General features: G+C 36.9%; 1 protein-coding gene across 1 annotated transcript in view; it reads left to right on the top strand.

Annotated features, from left to right (window-relative positions):
• The window catches only part of LOC131535799 (zinc finger protein 585A-like), a 41,285-nt gene that overhangs the window by 5,438 nt on the left and 13,217 nt on the right, over positions 1-22,630 (top strand). The window contains exons 3-6 of the mRNA XM_058768304.1: positions 4,619-4,800; positions 10,371-11,252; positions 18,997-19,125; positions 21,004-22,106. Of these exons, the coding sequence (XP_058624287.1) occupies positions 4,692-4,800; positions 10,371-11,252; positions 18,997-19,125; positions 21,004-22,106 (2,223 nt within the window). The 5' untranslated portion in view covers positions 4,619-4,691. The remainder of the gene's footprint in view (positions 1-4,618; positions 4,801-10,370; positions 11,253-18,996; positions 19,126-21,003; positions 22,107-22,630) is intronic.

Genomic DNA, 22,630 nt, shown 5'->3' with positions numbered 1-22,630 from the left:
GTGCTGCTCTCTGCTATGAAACCCATTCATTTCAATGGCTTGTGCCGCATGGGGGTGGTTTGTTGCTACACTGACCAAAGCGCATGCACAATGGAGCACACCATTGTCGAGCTTGTTCATGTGCCGCGGTCAAAGTTCTAAATAGTTAAACTTATGCCGCTGCGCTCTGTAATGATTACCTGCATGGCCAATAGAAACGGGGCATCCAATCAAGCGTGGAAAGTAAAATGGATGAACAGCTAGTACTGTGTGTGTCAGAATTTCCGGAGCTATATAATACAAGTTGGGACATCGAGAGAAAATGCTGTGTCATGGAGACATAGTTGGCATGTCAGGTGTGTTTTAAGTTAGGTAGCTTGTTGTAGGTAGGCAGTATGTGTCAGTATGTTAGGTGAAATGGACACAGGCATTTAGCCTATAGAACTCATACTAAGTTTTGGAAGCTCCGCCTACTTCACTCTGGCCAGCGAAGCTTCACTTTGTATTTGAAGGGCTATGCTGAACCCAGTCGGCCAGCGCAGCACATTCCGCGTCTTGTGTGAAAGGACCATTATAGCTCTACAGCCACCGGAGCTGATCGCGGCCGCTCTAGTGAATGCTTGTGTTTATACCAGCCGGACTGCTGCACATTTCTGAAGCGTCCCAGAATCTTGTGCTCTCACGAATCCAGTTGATCAAACTTTATCTGGAACTTTATCTGTTTGTCACTGCAACTTCCCGAACAGGCGAACACACAAAAATGAAATTTGTGGGTCTGTCTGCTTGATTAAAAACAAACATTTAAAACACGTTCATATTTTAGAAAATATTTGCATCATTAATGATTTATCTCACCCACCCACAATTAATTAGAATGCATTTTTTTTTTTTTTTTACCCGGCCCACGGATTATCCCGTAGCACCCGTGGATATGACCGCCATCTGTGCATCAGTAGTATGGATTAGTTTAACTGGTTCTCGCCATGAATATAGCCATAGATGCTGTAATTAATAAGAATGTAAACAAACAAACCAATGTCCACCAAGAAGATGGAAACTTGTAGCAATAGTATTTTTTCCCTCTCTCTCTCTGATGGATGTCATTTTGTGGCAATTTTCTGTTCAATGTCTCTTCATGAAAGAAATGTGTTGAAATAGACATGCAAATGTGAATTTTCTGTTTACATGCAACACACTACTACATAAATAAATGTACTGTTTAAATTCAAATGTGCATGTTCTTTCTCTGTGTAATATAATATTGACTTTTCCCAGGAAACTTACCGTTGAAATCAGCCAGTGAACACACCTATGTGGTGCCCAAATGGATTGGGCCCTGTCAATTTTGTCCCATAAAAGAATGTTATCTGCTGAGAACCTAATAGATTTAATCTCTTCTATTTAATTGCGCAAAAAATGCTGAAAAACGTGCTGAGAAATTAATCAAACACAGCGGGGTTATGTTTAGTAATAGCAAGGTAATGCCTTTTTCACACTACAAGCAACATGCAGCGACACGATCCAATTCATTTCAATGGAGAGCCAGCGATTTCCCACAACACGAGTGACAGTGACCATTGCAAGCAAGCAAATATTTATTTATATAGCACTTTTCCAAACAAGTTAATGCAATTCAAAGTGCTTTACAAGCAAAAATCAATCAAATACAAAAACGATAGAAATAAACTAAATACAAAATAGAAATTAACCCATTAAAATACAAGAACAAAATTTTAAATATACGTATATATTTCAGCACATCTTATATCCTCTGGAAGGTTGTTCCAGAGGCGGGGAGCATAATGGCTAAAAGCAGCATCACCAATTTTGAGGTACAGTTAGAAGAAAAGAATCTGAAGGCCTGAGAGTCCTTCTGGGTTCATATGCTATAAGCATTTTTGAAAGATAGTCTGGAGCAAGTCCACTAAAAACTAGAACTGTCCCTTCTGCTCACTCCACTCCTTGGTTCACCCCTGAACTTAGAGTAATGAAAGCTGAATGCAGGCATCATGAATGACTTGGTAACACTTTACAATAAGGTGTCATTTGTTAACATTAGTTAATGTATTACCTAACATGAACAAACAATTAACAATACATGTATTACACTATTTATTAATCTTTGTTAATGTTAGTTAATGAAAATACAGTTGTTCATTGTTTATTCATGTTAGTTCACAGTGCATTAACTAATGTTAACAAACACAACTTGTGATTTTAATAATGCATTAGTAAATGCTGAAATTAACATTAAGATTAATAAATGCTGTAGAAGTATTGTTCGTTCTTAGTTCATGTTTACTAATGCTGTTAACTAATATTAACTAATGAACCTTATTGTAAAGTGTTACCGACGACTTTATAAAAAAAACCTCCCTTGTAGTGCATGCTATCGCTTTTTCAGATTCAGTAGTGAAGTATAAAGAAGCACTTAACACTGCACACTCTACCTATCTCTCTACGGTCATTAATAAAGCCAAGTGCAAACCTAAAGAGATCAACAAACTTGTTAAACCATCATCCGCAGCTATTAATGGCTCTGTTGATCTTTGTGAAAGTTTATCGAAAGTGTTATCTATCGGATAGAGAGCAATTCATTAGAATAGATCTTGCACTGTCAATATTTCCCATGGTGTACCCCAAGGTTCTGTACTTGGTCCACTTTTATTTCTCATTTACGTGCTGCCACTGGGTCAGATCATCAGACGTCATGGTCTCAATTTTCATAGTTTCACTGATGATATTCAAATCTATTTTATAGTTCAACCAAGCTCAGTTTGTCCACCCCCTTCTATTGTTTCCTGTCTTCAAGAACTTAAAACCTGGATGTCAGATAACTTTTTACAACTAAATGCAGACAAAACTGAAATTCTGCTGGTTGGCCCTAAATCACAGAGCTCCTCTCAGCATGACATTTTCATAGATATCGATGGTGTCCAGATTAGGCCCTCAACAACTGTGCTAAATTTGGGAGTGTTGTTTGACTCTGTGCTATGCTTTGATTCACATATTGGTCAGATTGTTAAATCATGCTTTTACCAACTGCAAAATATTGTTCGTATACGTCCCTCACTTAATTTTGCAGATGCTGAAACTATTATCCATGATTTATAACCTCTAGATTGAATTACTGTAACTCCTGATATAGGGGCTTACCTGCCTAATTTATTAATCGTCTCCAAATGGTACAAAACTCTGCTGCTCGAGTCTTACATTTAATAAAAAATCTCTGCACATATCACTCCCATCCTTCACCAACTTCACTGCCTTCCGGTGGCCAAACGTATTCAGTTCAAACTTTTAGTTTTAGTTTATAAGGCCCGAAAAAAACCATAGATGAAGAAAAAAGCCATAGATAAAGTCGCACAGACCCAGGCAGGTGCTGTTCATTCAAAAGCTAAATGCAGAAAATATGACGGGGCATATGCATTCTTGCTCTCGGCTTCACTCACCGGACGTGTGGCTCGCACCGCAACCGCTCTACACTGGACACGACAAAGCGCCTGTTGTAGATCATTTTAACTTTGTGTCGGTACGTCATAACTAGACCAAGGCATCAGTTTAATGTCGGGGATTGTCGTGCTGCGCCGCGCCATATCCAGTGTGTAGACAGCATCACTTATTATAATGGGTTCTGCTGTAACTTATTTTGCTGCTCACGTCCAGTGTAGACACGGTGTTAATTTAATTTCGTTGGTGAGGAGGAAAGTCCTCGGTGTGTCCTATGCCTTAGCGGACAGCATGAAACCCACAGAAATAAATAAATAAATAAGATAACAGAGAGAATAATAATAACATATTTTTAATAGGTTTAAAGGGGGGGGGCGCGACCAAAAAAGTCTGAGAACCACTGAGTTAGTGCAACCATATGTTCCTGCACGGACTCTCAGATCTAGCAATGATAACTTGCTTGTTGTGCCCAAGTATAAACTCTCTACGGTGGGTGGTAGAGCTTTCTGTATTATAGGCCCTAAGCTATGGAATAAGCTGCCCCGTAACAGTTGCGTGCCACTATGAAAAAAATATTAAGAAGCACCGGTGCCACTGACCTGTTATGCAAGCTCATGAATCCTCTCATCATAACAAAGGGTAGACAGTAGACACACATAACTAAGAGATTCATTATGCAGTGTAGAGAGCTTTGTTGATTATAATGGAGCTTTGTGAGATTGTAACGAGGAGAGTGACAGCTTTTAAAGATTATTAAGGGAGTCTGCAAATGTTATATTGATTTAGATCAGGGGTGCCCAATCCTGCTCCTGGCGATCGACTGTCCTGCAAAGTTCAGCTCCAACTCTAATCCGGTCTCTAATTCAGTCTAAAATTTTAAGTCATTTTCATTTATTTGTGCAGATGGTTTTTTAGAGAAAAAACAACAGCGCACCTTTTATAAATACAAATCAGTTTTCCCCATATTATTGTCCTCCTCTCGACGCTTCACACTCCAGTCCAGTGGGTGGCGCTAAAACATACTTTTGTTTGCCAAACACCATTAAACCTCAGAGGAAGAAGACTAGTTTCACTGTGCTGTCTGTTGTTTTGCCGTGATTCTGGTTTAATACACTGTTAGAAATGTAGTTTCTGTAAATAGAAAAATACAGTTTTTAAATAAATACATGTAATATTCTCATCCTCACAGTCGTGACTAAGTTTTGAAGCAAGCAGGAATATCTGGAGGAGTATCATCTGAACTGAGATCTGCTGCTGTGAAGATGGTGTTTGTTAAAGAGGAGAGTGAGGAGGACACAAGTGAACCAGAAACCTGGAGAATAAAACACGAGGAACCAGAAACCTGGAGAATAAAACACGAGGAACAAGGAGGTTGGTGTTTATTGGTCATTTACCTTTAATGACTCTTTGTGGTGCGTTACACTTACAAAACTTTAGAGGGTGTCCACAGATCCTTAATGTAAAAATAAGACCTTATAACTATGGAGCGAGATTGATCTCAATAATAAGTCATGCAAAAGACATGATGCATACATGCATATCCCAATTCACATTCATGAAACCTGATTCACGTGCACAAAAATATATATATATGTATGTATATATATATATATGTATATATATATATATATATATATATATATCACAAAAACCAATTCACGTGCACAATAAGAATATATGAAAAGTTTATTTGCAAAACCCAATAACTATTTATTTTCAGAAATCACTTTTTTTTGTTTTGTTTTTTATTGTGCATTCCAGGTAATATCAAACAAACTGCAGTTGGGTTGTTTTGATTAAGTAATAATAACTTGCTTAATAAATACAGGTAATTTAGAAAATTAAAGTTCATTGAAAGTAAGTTTTTTTTTTTTACATTTTAAAAGTTTTATAGCAAAAGCAGATAACTCCAATAGTCATTTTTTGGCAAAAGCAGATAACTCCACATTTCATGTTTTAGAGTAAAAAAAAAAGAAAAGAAAAAAGTCTCGTTTAATCGTTGTAATCTCCTCAGATGACAATGTAGATGCCTGACAGACGTTGTTGTGGTGATCATAGACTGTATGTTGTGATTACACGCAATACACTGAGCTTCTTGTCAGCTTCTGCAGTAAAACGTGAACTTGCGGTGCCTTGAATGTGGACAATACTGGCTATTTTGACACATTCTTTTTTTTAAAAACTCTAATTGCTAAAGTTCTATCATTAAATAATATTTGATTATTGTATAATCCCCTTCAAACAGAGCGTTTTAAATCAGAAACTAAAATCAAGAAAATATTACATTTACTTCTGTGTATAAACATTATAAATGTGCACTTCAAGAAACAATATGAAATAAATATAGCTGCAAGCAGCAATTACGGGACCAAGCACTACAGAAGCAAGCATCAGACCAACTGCAGAAATGAGTAATTGAAGACATTTTAGGATGTTTTTAGTCAAAATGGCTGATAAATCATATATAAAGCTATAGCAATATGATTTATTGACTTCATCCTACACTTAAAAAAAAAAAAAAAAAAAAATTATCTTTATTTATTCCTTCCCTTGCTAGCTTGTACTTATTTAAACAATGCCTGAGACTTGAGCTGTGTCCGAAATCGCTCACTCGTTCACTCATTCACTAATCCCTATATAGTGTAAGGCAGTTGAGTGCACTATATTAGAAAGGAGTGAACTAAATGAAGTGAACGGATTCGGACGGTGACGTGTACACTGCGTGTGAGACTTGGCTGTTGCAAAAACATCTTAGATGTACTTTTATATTTCATGTACCTCATTTTAGAAAATAATATTAATAGCAATAACACTTAAAATGACTATTGTAATCAGCTTTGGGGTTTCATTGATGGTATATTATTCATTTGTTCTGTAATATGGTCATAATCATTAAATACTATTAAAATATTGTCAACAAAAATAAACTCACATTAGCACATATTAATAATTGTATGTATTTATTGTTTGTAGTATCTTGAAACTCTTCCGAGCAGCATTTTTGCACTCAAATAAGATGACCGTAGAGCGCCCTCAGGCGACCGTTAATTTGACATCAGAATGAATACACTACCAACGAACATTTTTAAAAATCCACCAAATTCATAATTTTGCAAATTAAACGGCATCTCGTTCAAACTCGCTCGCTCGCTCTAACAGCTCGTCGGTTCTCCGCATTGGATTGTGGGAAATAGTGCTTCAGCGAGTGTACATCGGTTGTACACTCGAAATCAGAATGCATTGTGGGTAAAAAGTAGTGTACGAATGTAGGGAATGAAGTCGTTCACTCAGAATTCGGACAGCACTACAAAATGGCTGACACCCGATATAGTGCACTATATAGTGGATAGGGAGTGGTTTCGGACACAGCTTTGGTGTTACAAGCACTTCGTTTGTCTGATTGCCTCTTCAAGATGAATCGCTTTATGTATTCCCCAATTGTAAGTCGCTTTGGATAAAAGCGTCTGCAAAATGACTAAATGTAAATGTAAATGTAAATTTATTGGCTTATCACGTATGACTAATAGCTGGTGCTGTTATTAATCGATGTGGTATGTTCTGTGTGAGGTGACAATGGCACACACAAAGTTTGGTGTCAATATGCCAAAGCATTGCAGAGATACAGCCTCAAGTGTCATTTTGGCATCATGCCTCAAAATCGTTGCTGTGGTATGCGAAAATGGTTTTGTCTATCGACACGAAATACATAACTTTTGGTCAGCAAGGTCTGAAGATGATATGATTCGATTTTGGTGAAAATCGGACAAACGGTTTAGGAGGAGTTCGAAAAAGTAGGTTTTCAACTTTCAGCTTACTATGACATAATTGGTATGTATGTTGTCGGCATGACAGTTTCATTACAATAGGCTAATGCAGTCAAAAGTTATTAGCATTTTTGGAAATTTCATTATTAATAATTAATGAATGGTTTATTACTCTTGACCAATAGGTGGCGCCGTTACCAAACTGACGTGGCGTGGTCAATGTGAGGTGACAATGTCACATACAAAATTTGGTGCGAATATGTCAAAGTTTCGCTGAGATACAGCCTCAGATGCAGTTTGGCATCTTTCCTGCAAATTCGTTGATGTGCTAAACGAAAACCATTTAATATATTGACACAAAATCCATAACTTTTTGCCAGCATTGTCTGAATATGATCTGAGTCAAATTTGGTGAAAATCGGACTAACGGTCTAGGAGGAGTTCGAAAAAGTAGGTTTTCAACATGAATCAAAATGGCGGACAGGAAGTTCAGCCAATTATTGCAAAATTGATTACTTGAAAATTGAAAAAGTTTGATTACAATAGGCTAGGGCTGAGCGATAAATCGATTTTATTGATTAACTCGAATGTGTAGTTCACGTCGATTTGTTTGAATGAAAATCGGTTTTCTCTTTAACATCCACCGACGCTCCCGTAGTCCCGAATGGGCTCAGCCCTCCCCACGCGCGTTTGCCATATTAGAGTTTAGGTAGGGTTTCGTGATCCTACCGCAATCCGCCGCATCCCAACGTGTTCGGAAAGATGACGTGTACTGCGGAATGCGGATCCCTTAAAGCAGTGTTGCACGGCTCACGAGACTCATGCGGCCCGCCAAGCTTTAATTTGTGGCTCGCATGGCTGTAAATAATACGATGATATGAGCAATACAGAGATTTCATAAAAACATTTAAAAAAACAAGCAGGGCTATAACATAACCCATAAAAAAACTCACACCGTGTCTACACCGCTCGTGAGCGTCGCGGTGCGATCAGGGCTTATGATTTCCGCGATGCGGAAAACGCGGACGGAATCACGGAATCTAGTTATAAACACAGAATGTACTGTATAACGTGGAACGTCATTGAATTTGTCAAAGTTTGGATGAATAAATCAAAAGTAGGTCATTACACTTAAATCAAATCGTGGTATGAACTAGTATCTGTAAATGTTAAGCTGCAAAAATACCATTTAAATATGAATCCTGCGTGATCACCTTATGAATGAATGCACAGACACGCAGTTTACTGAAGCGCGCAGTGTTTTCAGCATCTGCCGTCTCGCCAGATGAGGTCATAAATACATGAACAACAGTCAGTGTCTGCTCTATTACAAATATATATATATATATATATTTTTAAATACCCAAAACAGCGGGATTACAAGATGGAAATATAGACTAGAAATATATTTAAACTTGCTCTACCCCTACGTCCATGACATTGACTCACTGCAGAGAATAAATACAAGGGAGGAAAATGTATATTTCTTCTCTCCTTACTCTGTTTATGTGGTAAGTGACATTGAATGTACTGTAATGTAACTGTAACAGGCAACCGTTAGCAATCGTTATTCGTTTTCCGTGCCTTTCTGAATACGGATTCACGCTTTGGGCACACCCCCAACCCCACGATGTCATCATCACATCATTTATCAGAACTACCTCCTATCTACTGAATAGGGGGTCGATTTAAATCAGAATCGGATTTTTGTGAAACAATCGGGATTTTTTTTTAGGCCATATCGCCAAGCCCTACAATAGGCTAATGTAAGCAAAAGTTATCAGCATTTTTTAAAATTTCATTATAACTTTTGACCACAAGGTGGCGCTTCCCCCAAACTTCTTGAGTACCATCAGGGCATGGTGCTGAATAAGCATACCGAGTTTCGTAATGATACGTCTATGCGTTCGTAAAATATAGCATTTTACTACAAAATTCAACATGGCCGATGCCCAAAATGGCTGACATGGGAAAATTGGATATGGTTCGACTCGGCATGATGCGCCGAATCTAAAGAGACCAGTTTTGTGATTTTTGGTCAAACCATTCACAAGTTATAAGCAAAAATATGCATTTTTCATGTCTCCTGACCACTAGGTGGCACAATGTCGAAACACTGCATGTAGCCTCAGGTCATGCTTGTTATATAACACACACCAAGTTTGGTCTCAATACGCCAAACCGTTGCGGAGATATAGCCTCAGATCCATTTTTGTGTGCTTTTTGGCGAATTCGTTAGTGTGGTATTCAAGAACGCTTGGACGAATCGACTTGGATTCCATAACTTTTTGCCACCATGCTCTGAAGATGATCTGAGCCAATTTTGGTGAAAATCGGACGAACCATTTAGGACGAGTTCGAAAAAGTAGATTTTAGAACAATTGAAGATAGCGAAAAAACTAAACCTTACGATTTTTGAATTTTGGACTTAATTCGACTCGGCTTGAGCCAAGGATTCAGAGGAAAAAAGAATTTTAACATAAAAAGTTATTAACATAAACATGAGTGAAACTTTGGACAAGTGGTGGTGCTAGAAAGTTTGAGTTAGAGACTCCAAATTTGCCGTGTTTACTATTGACACTATCCTCTATCAGTGTTCCAAATTTTACAACTTTCCCGCAATCGGTTCTATGGGCTGCTATTGACTTTGCGGCGGAAGAAGAAGAATAATAAGAACGCTAACGGATATAATAGGTGCCTACGCACCTTCGGTGCTTGGCCCCTAATAATAAAAAATGCAGTTCAAGATTACTTTAAAATCTATTACATTTGAAGTGCTGATACTTGCAGATTCCCTGTAGACAGCTGTGAAATAATGTAGTTTAGACAAATACATCAAAGGGTCCATTACACGAAAATATATTTTGTTTCTCAGGGTTTTTTAAATTTTTTAATTTTCACATACAGACAACAGCATTGATCCCCATTTGTAAAAACAGTAGGCTAACATCATATGCATGTGTATTACTTATTCAGTCTTTAGATGTGTTGTGTTTCTTTATAAATGACATCACCAACTACTGGCCTGGCAGCATAATGCAGTGTTTTTAGACATTTTCATGGATCTGTGTGAACAGGGACAGTTTTGACAATGTTTTCGTCTATACACAAATATTTTATCCTTTTATTTTCCAAATGTCCCAATTGATTTTCATCTTTATAATGATTTCATTTTAGGCCTGATGAAAGTGAAAGAAGAAAGTCAAGATCTGAATGAAGTGGAGGAGAAACATAAGGATCAGAAAGATCATGATGTTAATGGAGAAAAATCAGTGAGTTGCAGCATTCAAATAACAGACGTCAATAAGCCTTTCAGCTGCTCTCAGTGTGGAAACACATTCAAACAGAAAGGAAGCCTTATGAAACACGTGAGAAGTCATACTGGGGAAAAGCCTTTCAGCTGCTCTCAGTGCGGAAACACTTTCACGTGTAATGAAAACCTTAAAAATCACATGTTAAATCATGCTGGAATAAAACCTTTTACCTGCTCTCAGTGTGGAAAGAGTTTTACAAAGAAAAGGCAACTTAAGGATCATTTGGTAACTCACACTTCAGAAAAGCCTTTCACCTGCTCTCTGTGTGGAAACACTTTCACACGTAAAACAAACCTTAAGAAGCACATGCTAATTCATACTGGGATAAAGTCTTACAGCTGCTCTCAGTGTGGAAATAGTTTTACACAGAAAGGACACCTTAATGATCATTTGGTAACTCACTCTTCAGAAAAGCCTTTCATCTGCTCTCAGTGTGGAAAGTCTTTCACACGTAAAGGATACCTTAAGACTCACATGTTAATTCATACTGAAATAAAGCCTTTCAGCTGCTCTCAGTGTGGAAAGAGTTTCATATGTAAAGGAATCCTGAGGAATCACATGTTAATTCATGCTGGAGTAAAGTCTTTCAGCTGCTGTGTGTGTGGAAAGAGTTTTACACAGAAAGGACACCTTCAGAATCATTTGGCAACTCACTCTTCAGAAAAGCCTTTCAGCTGCTCTCAGTGTGGAAAGTCTTTCACACGTAAAGGATACCTTGAGACTCACATGTTAATTCATGCTGGTTAAAAGCATTTTACCTGCTCTCAGTATGGATAGTTTCACCTGTAAATGAGGTTTTAATCATTACATGAGAGTTCACACTAAAGAGATGCCTTACCATAAAACTCATACAAATTAAAAGCCTCACATCTGTCCTGTTTGTTGAAGGAGATTTTGGGTTGACTCCTTTTTTTTTAAAGCGTGAAAAACTTGTGTGCTGTATGTTGTTAAGGTTTTAACGGGGTCCTGAACTGCCTGTTTTTTTTAATTTTGTACTTTTTTCTGAGGTCCACTTATACAGGTGCTGGTCATATAATTAGAATATCATCAAAAAGTTGATTTATTTCACTAATTCCATTCAAAAAGTGAAACTTGTATATTATATTCATTCATTACACACAGACTGATATATTTCAAATGTTTATTTCTTTTAATTTTGATGATTAGAGCTTACATCTCATGGAAGTCAAAAATCAGTATCTCAAAATATTAGAATATTACTTAAGACCAATACAAAGAAAGGATTTTTAGAAATCTTGGCCAACTGAAAAGTATGAAAATGAAAAGTATGAGCATGTACAGCACTCAATACTTAGTTAGGGTTCCTTTTGCCTGAATTACTGCAGCAATGCGGCGTGGCATGGAGTCGATCAGTCTGTGGCACTGCTCAGGTGTTATGAGAGCCCAGGTTGCTCTGATAGTGGCCTTCAGCTCAACTGCATTGTTGGGTCTGGTGTCTCTCATCTTCCTCTTGACAATACCCCATAGATTCTCTATGGGGTTCAGGTCAGGCGAGTTTGCTGGCCAATCAAGCACAGTAACACTATGGTCATTGAACCAGCTTTTGGTACCTTTGGCAGTGTGGGCAGGTGCCAAGTCCTGCTGGAAAATGAAATCAGCATCTCCATAAAGCTTGCCAACAGAAGGAAGCATGAAGTGCTCTAAAATTTCCTGGTAGATGGCTGCGTTGACTGTGGACATCAGAAAACACAGTGGACCAACACCAGCAGATAACATGGCAGCCCAAATCATCACTGACTGTGGAAACTTCACACTGGACTTCAAGCAACATGGATTCTGTGCCTCTCCACTCTTCCTTCAGACTCTGGGACCTTGATTTCCAAATGAAATGTAAAATTTACTTTCATCTGAAAAGAGGACTTTGGACCACTGAGCAACAGTCCAGTTCTTTTTCTCCACAGGCCAGTTAAGATGCTTCTGACGTTGTCTCTGGTTCAGAAGTGGCTTGGTAGCCCTTTTCCTGAAGACGTCTGAGCGTGGTGACTCTTGATGCACTGACTCCAGCTTCAGTTCTCTCCTTGTGAAGCTCTCCCAAGTGTTTGAATCGGCTTTGCTTGACTGTATTGTCAAGCTTGTGGTCATCCCTGTTGTTTGTGCACCTTTTCCTACCCAAATTCTTCCTTCCAGTCAACTTTGCATTTAATATGCTTTGATACAGCACTCTGTAAACAGCCACACCTTTCAGTAATGACCTTCTGTGACTTACCCTCTTTGTGGAGGGTGTCAATGTTCGTCTTCTGGATCATTGCCAAGTCAGCAGTCTTCCCCATTATTGTGGTTTCAAAGAACAAGAGATACCCAGAATTTATACTGTAGGGATGGTCATTTATTCAAACTCAAATGTAAATATTCTAATATTTTGAGATACTGATTTTTTACTTTCATGAGCTGTAAGCTCTAATCATCAAAATTAAAAGAAATAAACATTTGAAATATATCAGTCTGTGTGTAATGAATGAATATAATATACAAGTTTCACTTTTTGAATGGAATTAGTGAAATAAATCAACTTTTTGATGATATTCTAATTATATGACCAGCACCTGTAATGTCATCAAGATTTTTACATCAAAAAAACATGATAATTTTGTCCTTTTTCTGTCCTGTTTTTAACCCCCCTCATCAGAACGCTCTGGTTGAATAGGCGTGGCAGATTGTAGACTGGGAAGTAAACTCCCACTGCTATGATTGGCTTGTGTATGTTTGAGTCTACGTCCTTCACAGATGGACGCTGCTGTGATTTAGGTTAAAAATGCATAAATACTCAGTACATATCAAATGATCTGTTTAACCGATAGTGATCACGTAATGAAAAAAGTTACTCACGTGCTGCGACATTACTGTCGGATTCAATATAGTCGCACAGCATCATCTTTTAATTTCAATCTTTATGAAAATCCCATGTTGATTCGAGTGTCGAGCCTTGTTTGTAAATGAATCTGTGCTAAAATGAAGTGAACAAAGACCAAGACCGTTAGAGGGCTGCAAATCTCGCGGGAGGGGGTGGTTTTACCTTTGCAGTGGGCGGTCAGAAAATTTTGCCGGAGACCCGCAGGGAACAGTGAGATTTGGTGTGTAATAGAAATGGAGTCAACACATTAAGTTGAGAAGAAAATGAAAGCGGCTGTTTACTTGACCAAAGCAAGGCAAGGAAAGTCATACATCTAGAAACAATTTTCAATTGTCACTGAAAAAAATGGGAAAGAGTTAAACTTCGTAAGTTGTGATAAATGTGCACAAAGACATAAATCTGGCACCTCTGCCCTGAGGCGACATACCTGTTTTCCAAGTTCTATGTGTTTATTTACTTAAGTTAAAGTTGTTTCATATTTTGCTTTGGCTTATTTAGCCTAACCCTGTTTGTTAACTGTTAAGGTCATTGCACACTGAGTCCGAATTTTTTTTTAATTTTTTTATGACAGACGAAAGTGTGTAAACGTGATTGACATAACGTGAGGTTGTATTTATTTTTTAACGTGCGAAAAGTTCGGACTGGGTGTGAAATGACCTTTAAACTGTTTAGTAAATCGTTTGGTGCTTGTGTATCAAGCAGTAGGCTGCTTTTAAAAACTGAGGTGCTGCTATCTGTGCTTTTGTTTTAACAGTTAATGTTTTATAACGCTAATAAAAAAAATACCCAATGTTTTTGTCAGGTGTGGTGCTTTGGTTTAACATTACTTCATCTTATTTAAACACAGTCATGTTTAAAGCCTGCTATTCTGGATGTTAAGTTGAACTAATATTTGAGTATTTGTGTAGCCAACATTTTTTACAAGCTCTGAGAAAAAGTCCGCGGGAGCGGGCGGGAGTGGAACACGCGGGTTGTGGGAGCGGGCGGTCCTGGTCAGAAATTCAGTGGGTTTAAGAAAACAGTCCCGCGCAGGGCTCTAGTCTGGACCTAGCACCCCTCAGCACCTGCGTTCAAAATTCTCTTCTCTTATATATATATATATATATATATATATATATGATTGTATTCTTGAAAACAATCTTTTATTGTATTATTGAAAAAAATAGTAGTTAAATATCAAAGAAAGAAAAAAATAATAGCCATACTCAGATACTTTGATTTCCTTCTCACATTGCTGATTTCACCATTAACAGTTTATGTTGTTGTATGTTGTAATATTGTAATCCTTGGCCAACAAAACATGGGGGTAGACATCACCTTTTCTGTGTTATCATGTTTGGTTCAGGAAATATGACACAAAGTACATAATTTGGTGATGGCGGAAAGTAAAATGGTTGCCATGGAGCCATCGCAAAAAACCTTGTGTTGGCCATTACTGAAAATGTTCAGGGCCACAAACACATCACCTGGACTGTTAATAATAAAGAAAACGTAAAGAATCCAATGTCCTGATCCAATATGTAAAAAGAATGGGACAGGGCTCCATGAGACATTAAAGACGAGAGTCTCTGTAGTCTGGCTCATTTGACTTACGATGAAGAGAACAGGAACCTCATGCTAGAGACTTTGCTTAACATAATCATTCATTCAATGTCATAGTTTTTTTTACCTTAATTAGGGGTTCAAGTGCAGTAGTGACATCTACACCTGTGACTCATGTTGTACCAGACACACTCTGAGGGACGCTGAAGGCCAAAATGCATCAGTGTGAAATCTTTAAACCATTCTAAATGTTTCTATTGAAGTAGCCAGGTTGTGAATAAAGCCTTTTTTTTTCTTTTTGTGGAACTGAAGAAGTGTCTTGGATTTATTTCTATAATGTACAAAACGGTAGGACACCCTATTGAATTCCATGTTTTCCATATCAGGACATAATAAAACATTATTTGGTCCTTGGCAGGTCACAAAATTTGGAAAACAAAACATTTAGATGAACAGCAACACATGACATATCACATCGTGCCATTTTTCATTTAACAAAAATAAAGACAAAATGCAAAGCCATTGGTGACCATCTAAGGACACCCTGTTAACATAAGAGTAAAGATGGTAAGTCATGGTCAGGATCTGCTAATCAAATATATTTGATTAACTGATCATCGACAAATCTGAGCACCTCAATAAAAGCAGAAGTTTTGTCATGTTAACAGTGAGTTCCTGTACTATATACAGGGAAAAACTGTAAAAGATCTAACCAGACATTTCATGTAATTTTACAGTAAAATGCTGTTAATTGTACAGTTTTTAGAAGTAAAAATAACAAATCAGTGTATAATTTACAGTCAAAAACTGTAAACTGATATTCCCAGAATTCCCTGCGTGACACTCCACATTTGAAAGTATTTTGTTTAAATAATCATGTTTTTTAATACTTTTTGTTATCAGTTATGTACATTTGGGCTTTATGTTACATATTCTGTTGTTTAATGAAAGTTTATTGCATTATCTAAGTATCATGTGTGTTACCATGATGGTGTTTTGTGTTTGCATGAATGACTCTGTGCACCTTCTATATATTAGTATATTCTTCTACTTGTACTGAAGCTACCTGTGATGAGCTTTGATTCTTCATGTGGCTTTCTCTTTTACCACCTGCATTATTATGGTGGTTGTCAGTATGTTAAAGGTACAAAACAGATTTTAATAGCAGTGTGTGTCGTTGAATGTAGTGGTTTACATTCAAATTTCCCTGTTTGTAAATTAAAGTTTTATACTGTAAATTTTACAGTTTTGTTCTGTAAATGTGTTTACAGTTTTCCTGTATTTTTTACAAAATTATTCTGGCAACCACATCTGCCAGAATTATTTTGTAAAAACTACGGAATTTTTTTTACAGTGTATTACAGCCATTTTCAAACAATTTGAAGTCCATCATTCTACAGTGAGGAAGATTATTCACAAGTGGAAGGCATTCAAATCAGACACCAATCCTCCGAGTGAACATCCCAGCAAATTCACCCCAAGATCAGACCGTGTATGGCAGACAACCCAAAAACAACTCTACAGGCCTAAAGACAGCCACTTCATTTCTGGGGCTTGATTGTGCCTCATCAGGGCTTCCTTGAGGCAAATGGCCAGGGTTTTTTGACCCATCAAATATCTTGGGCCAAAGTGGGCCAGCTTGGGCTTGAGGAGTAGTTATGAACAAAGGCAGAGTTTCTCCAAGTCTGGCTGAGCATCAGCGCCGCAGATGTTTTCATATAGTTACTAGTTAACATCAGCATTAAAGACAAACCTCACATTGAGACAAAAGCTATTGTTTGAAATAACTGTCTGATGGTCATATTTAGCTCTGCATAAATTTTATTATGATAACATTTATCATAATATATCATAGTTTTTCTCTCACTGATAAGATAACAATGTTTTGGGACTGGAGGGAGCACTAAAGCTACTAAGGTTGTATTTTTGATGGAAATAATTATAGAAATGATCATTCTTCAATGTGATGTTGACCTAAAAATACTGTCTGTGACTTCAAATAAACTGAAACATACACAACTAAATATGCGTGTTGTCTTTCTTCTGTGAAATAATGGTAAATGCCATTTTGTTTCTGTGTGACTTGCAATCCTGAAAAATGAATTCATTATGATCAATGTATCACTTATTATTGTAAAACTGGTAAAATATTGATGCTTTGGTTGTAAATCTAATTTAAACAACAACAAAAATGCAAACAAACGGCTGCCTTTATCATGTTCGTTTTGTGATCTCGCTAGTTACAGTTTATTTCTGATTAGTTTTCTGACAAAAGCATCTCTTTGTTGGTGAAATGTTGGGATTTTGTTCCAGAGGGGCATGTAAAGGGTGGAAGAGCTGTGCATAAACAAATGCCAAGGACCTGCCAAAGACCAGATCATTTTTTATTATGTCCTGATACGGAAAACCATGGAATTCAATAGGGTGTCCTCATGTTTGACTGTATGTCTGTATTACTGAATGTATGTTTGAAACCCAACCAAAGAGCACCTTATGGGATTACTTCACAAGGACCTTTTAGGAAGTAGCATTCCAACATGCTTTATTTGTACTGAAAATGCAATGAAACATTTTTCGTTCATTTCAGACCTAAAGGAATAGAACGAGGAGAGTGAAGAACTGAATGGAGTGGAGTGGAGGAGGAACATCATGACAAACCTGGAGAAAAACCTCAAAGACTAAAAGAAAAAAGCCAAGAAATCTACATTCTGCCTCAGTGTAGAAAGAGTTTCTAAAGCAAATTTAATCTAAAGCAGCGGTTCTCAATTCCAGTCCTCGCGTACCCCCGCTCTATGGAAGCAGAATAATGACAATAGTTTTTGAAACATAAAGCATGCTGAATTCCACAAATCGAAAAAAAGATGCATTGCAATTAACAGTGCTTGCATTTTAATGCCTTGTATTTACAGGGCTTGCATTTTTAGGTCCTGAAATTTAACACAGTTGTTTATTTAAGCTGTGAATATTTCAATTCAAAATATTTCACACACATTTTCATAATTAAAAATTCAACAATTCATATTCACCTTCCAGAATTCATTTCCAAAATATTCAGTCTGTTTAAAAATACGATGTATAATATTCGACAGGCAAATTTCGGTCATTTTATTTCACTTTCCAAATTCGCTGCCACAAATTCAGTGGTTAAAATTCGGCAGAAAATTCAGCGCTGCACATCCGGGAACCGCAGGAATAGCAGTAGATGTATGATCTTCAGCTGATGTCAGTCGCGCACCAGCAGGTGGCGCAAGCCGCTGTTGATGAAGGCCATATGTGGATCAAGTCATTCATTTACAAAAACTGATTTGCAGAAATGGAGCAGTGAAATGTATTTAGTTTTATTGTTGTTAATGATGATAATATTTTAACATATACCTTTAGATTTTAAAATAGGTTTAACAATCAAAATATTGTAAAATGCTAATAAAATAATAATAATGATCTTAAACAATGTAGTAATAATAATTTAAAAGGCAGAAATTTCTTTTGTATGCTGTTGAAGACATTAAGTTGATTCGACATACAGTTCTTGTAAAAAACAAAAAACAAATCAACATTGAAGTGTTTTTGGTAAACTTTTTCAACCATTTAGCATTAAACATTTTTTCAACGTTGTTTCAATGTTCATTATATGGTCATTATTTCAACCATATTTCAACGTTGAATGTCGGTCATGTGCCGGCTGGGGTGAATCATTTGCAGCTGACCACAAGTAGATGTCACTGGTAGGGTCTGTCTTTGAAGCTTTGAATCTTTTTTTTTTTATTTATTTATTTTTGGTAGAATCAGGAAAAGGCCTCAAAAGGCTTCCTCTGCCCATCTCTATATGTCCTACTCTCTCCTCTCGATGCTTCACACTCCAGTCCAGCGGGTGGCGCCAAGACACACACTTGTGTTCACCAAACACCATTAAACCTCAGAGGAAGAAGTTGTTGTGAACAACACAAGTTGTTATGTCCTGATGCTGTTTTAATACAAACTATTAGAAATGTTGTTTCTGTAAATAGAAAAATCCAGTTTTTGAATCAGGTCAATAAATACATGTAATATTCTCATTCTCAAGTTTTGAAGTAAGCAGAAATATCTGGAGGAGTATCATCTGAACTGAGATCTGCTGCTGTGAAGATGGTGTTTGTTAAAGAGGAGAGTGAGGAGGACACAAGTGAACCAGAAACATGGAGAATAAAACAGGAGGAACAAGGAGGTTGGTGTTTATTATTGATTTTAATAATTGGGTCAGGGATACTTTTGAAATTACAATCATGTTGGAATATTTAAACCAGCCGCTGATCCAGAGAGAGCAGTTCATCATGTGTGCTTTATGTTTGAAACAGCTTCACGAACAGTCTGCAAGGTAGACTACATTTCTGTTACAAACATTAAATAATAGTTTATAGTCCGAATCATTCACTCAAGAGAACGAAACAAGTCTTCATTCATTTTATTTCAAATGATTTTTTTTTTTTTTTTTTACATAATTAGTTAATTTAAATAGTTAATTTAATTTAGTTAAATTAAATATTTTTTGAATGTGTTCTCACGTAACTTTTGCGTTTTCTCGCAAAACTTTTGTGTTCTTTTGCAAAGATATTTGCGTTCTCTCGCAAAACCAGTTGATCTCAGACAATACCTTCCTGTTTACTTTACAGCTTGCAGTGGTTCATATAGCTCTGTACGTTCACAATGTAGAGATTCATACAGTTTTATTTTGAACTTGGACTCAAGTATAAAGAAATCCAGTCAGTTATTATAGTTCAAGGCACGGTTTTGGGACATTCTAAAACGCTTAATGTAAAACACAGTTTGACCAAATTCAGTGTACACCTTATTAATAAAGCATACAGACAATAGCCCAGAATATGAACGTACCCTGCTAAATTCCACATTAAGCATATCCCCCATAGAAAGAAAATGCTTAATTAATGGTCTAAGACAGTGGTATAAAAAGTCAGAAATGGTTATATTCAGTTATAGCAGGTAAGCCCAGAATATGAAAAAAAGCACTAAATTGCATGTTAAGCATTTCCTCCCATAAAGAAACCGCGACTTAATGAAGACGGTGATTAAAAAAAGGACCAAATTTAAGAGTTTATAATGTTTTTCTTCGGGGGAGAAAACGTGAAACTTTGCGCATTCCAATTATATTCTGGGCTCATCTACTTCCCTGTGTGTAATATATTTGATTAATAAACTGTGTACCAGATTTGATCTTTTTATATTACTGTCTTCTTCCATTAGCCTACCTTAAGCGTTTTCTATAATGGTTTTCTATGGGGGAGAAAAAGTTGCAAAGAAAACGTGCATTAGCACGTTGCGTTCATGGCTATCTGCTTTATTAATAGTAATTTTATTAATAAGGTTATTAATATAAATTGTTATTAGTATTAATAGTATTTAATAATACTGAATTTGGACCTCCAGTGTCACCGTTTTAGTACATTAAGCCACATTAAGCATTTTAGAATGTCCCAAAACCATGCCTTGAACTAAGCACTGACTGTATTTCTTTATACATGAGTCCAAGTTCAAAATAAAACTCTATGAAATGCTACATTGTGAACATACAGAGCTGTATGAACCACTGCAAGCTAAAAATCGACTTTTATTTGCGTACCCTTAAAATGAAAACAAAACATTAAGCTTTTGAAAAATAAAGAAAGCAACAGAATGCCGCTTTCTGCGGTCTCAGTTCCCTTTCTTTTTTGAAGCGACAGTCATCACAGTTTTTTCTTGCGTTCTGTGAATTTGTTAAATAAGTGAAATATATTTCACATATAGGCCTATTTAACTTTTCTATATATTTGTATATGAATTTATTCTATTTTCAGAAGTGCTGTAGGTGCGTGATGTGAAGGTGTGAACCTTCAGCAGCACATTGCCATTACAACTTGCCTATGATGACTTGACAACTGAGCGCAAGCATTTCACTCACGTTGGATGCACCAACATCACATTTGTATAGGCCAAATATTAAACCGGATGATAAAATAATGTTATTATTGTATTGCAAACATATCCTAGTTTCATATTTTCCAATTGTCCCAAATTAATTTTCACCATCACTTTAATGTTTTCATTTTAGGCCTGATGAAAGTGAAAGAAGAAAGACAAGATCTGAATGAAGTGGAGGAGAAGCATCAGCATCAGAAAGCTCATGATTCCACCACTGGAGAAAAATCAGTGAGTTGCTCCAAAACTGAAAACAGTTGCTCACAAAGCAACATTCAAATAACAGAAGTCAAAAGGCCTTTCACCTGCTGTGAGTGTGGAAACACTTTCAAACATAAAAGAAGCCTTATGTACCACACGTTAGTTCATGCTGGAATAAAGCCTTTCACCTGCTCTGAGTGTGGAAAGAGTTTTACACAGAAAAAACAACTCAATGATCATGTGCGTATTCACTCTTCAGAAAAGCCTTTCACCTGCTCTCAGTGTGGAAACACTTTCACACGTAAAGCAAGCCTTAAAAACCACATGATAATTCATACTGGGAAAAAGCCTTTCAGCTGCTCTCTGTGTGGAAACACTTTTACACGTAAAGGAAGCCTGAAGAATCACATGTTGATTCACAATGGAGTAAAGCCTTTCGTCTGCTCTCAGTGTGGAAAGAGTTTTATTCAGAAAGGACACCTTAAGATTCATTTGGTAACTCACTCTTCAGAAAAGCCTTTCGTCTGCTCTCAGTGTGGAAAGAGTTTTACACAGAAACATCAACTCAATGATCATGTGCTTATTCACTCTTCCAAAAAGCAATACAGCTGCTCTCAGTGTGGAAGGAGTTTCTCACAGGAAAAAAAACTTAATGATCATGAGCGTATTCACTCTTCAGAAAAGCCTTTCACCTGCTCTCAGTGTGGAAACACTTTCACGCGTAAAGCAAGCCTCAACAATCACATGATAATACATACTGGGAAAAAGCCTTTCAGCTGCTCTCAATGTGGAAACACTTTCAAACGCAAAGGATGCCTGAAGAATCACATGTTGATTCACAATGGAATAAAGCGTTTCGTCTGCTCTCAGTGTGGAAGGAGTTTTACACAGAAAGGACATCTTAAGGTTCATTTGATAACTCACTCTTCAGAAAAGCCCTTCACCTGTTCTCAGTGTGGAAACACTTTCAAACGTAAAGAATGCCTTAAGATTCACATGTTAATTCATACTGGGAAAAAGCCTTTTACTTGCTCTGTGTGAAAAGTGTTTCACCTGTAAACAAGGATTTAACAGTCACATGAGAATTCACACTGAAGCGAAGTCATCTGTGTGAGAAGAGATTTAAATGGGAAGCTGGACACAGAGCTCATCTTCATCGCTGTCACTGTGCCGTGAGGAAATTGAACTGATCCGGACAGAGATTTCTAAATGTTGACTCTTTAAAAAGGCACCAGAAAATAATGCTTAAGAGAGTGAAAACTGAGCTGTGAGTGAAGCAACATTTAGATCCATATTTAAAAGTACAATTTCTCTCAGAATCTTGACTTTATTGCTGAGGTAAACAGACATCAAGTTGATTCATTTTTAGACCTCAGCTGCAAGGTGGATAAAGTGAAAAAAGTCTGAACAGTTATTTTGTTGTTCACACCAAATTTGAATTTCTTAAGCAAATTGCATCACTACATATATGACTTTACATAAAAGAAATGTGTAAAAGTAGGGTAACACTTTAGAATAGGGAACACTTATTCACTATTAACTACAACTTTTCCCTCAGT

Source organism: Onychostoma macrolepis, chromosome 03 (genome assembly GCF_012432095.1).
Source record: "Onychostoma macrolepis isolate SWU-2019 chromosome 03, ASM1243209v1, whole genome shotgun sequence".
In the NCBI taxonomy this organism is placed as follows: domain Eukaryota; kingdom Metazoa; phylum Chordata; class Actinopteri; order Cypriniformes; family Cyprinidae; genus Onychostoma; species Onychostoma macrolepis.
This window is presented reverse-complemented; position numbering and strand designations above follow the sequence as displayed.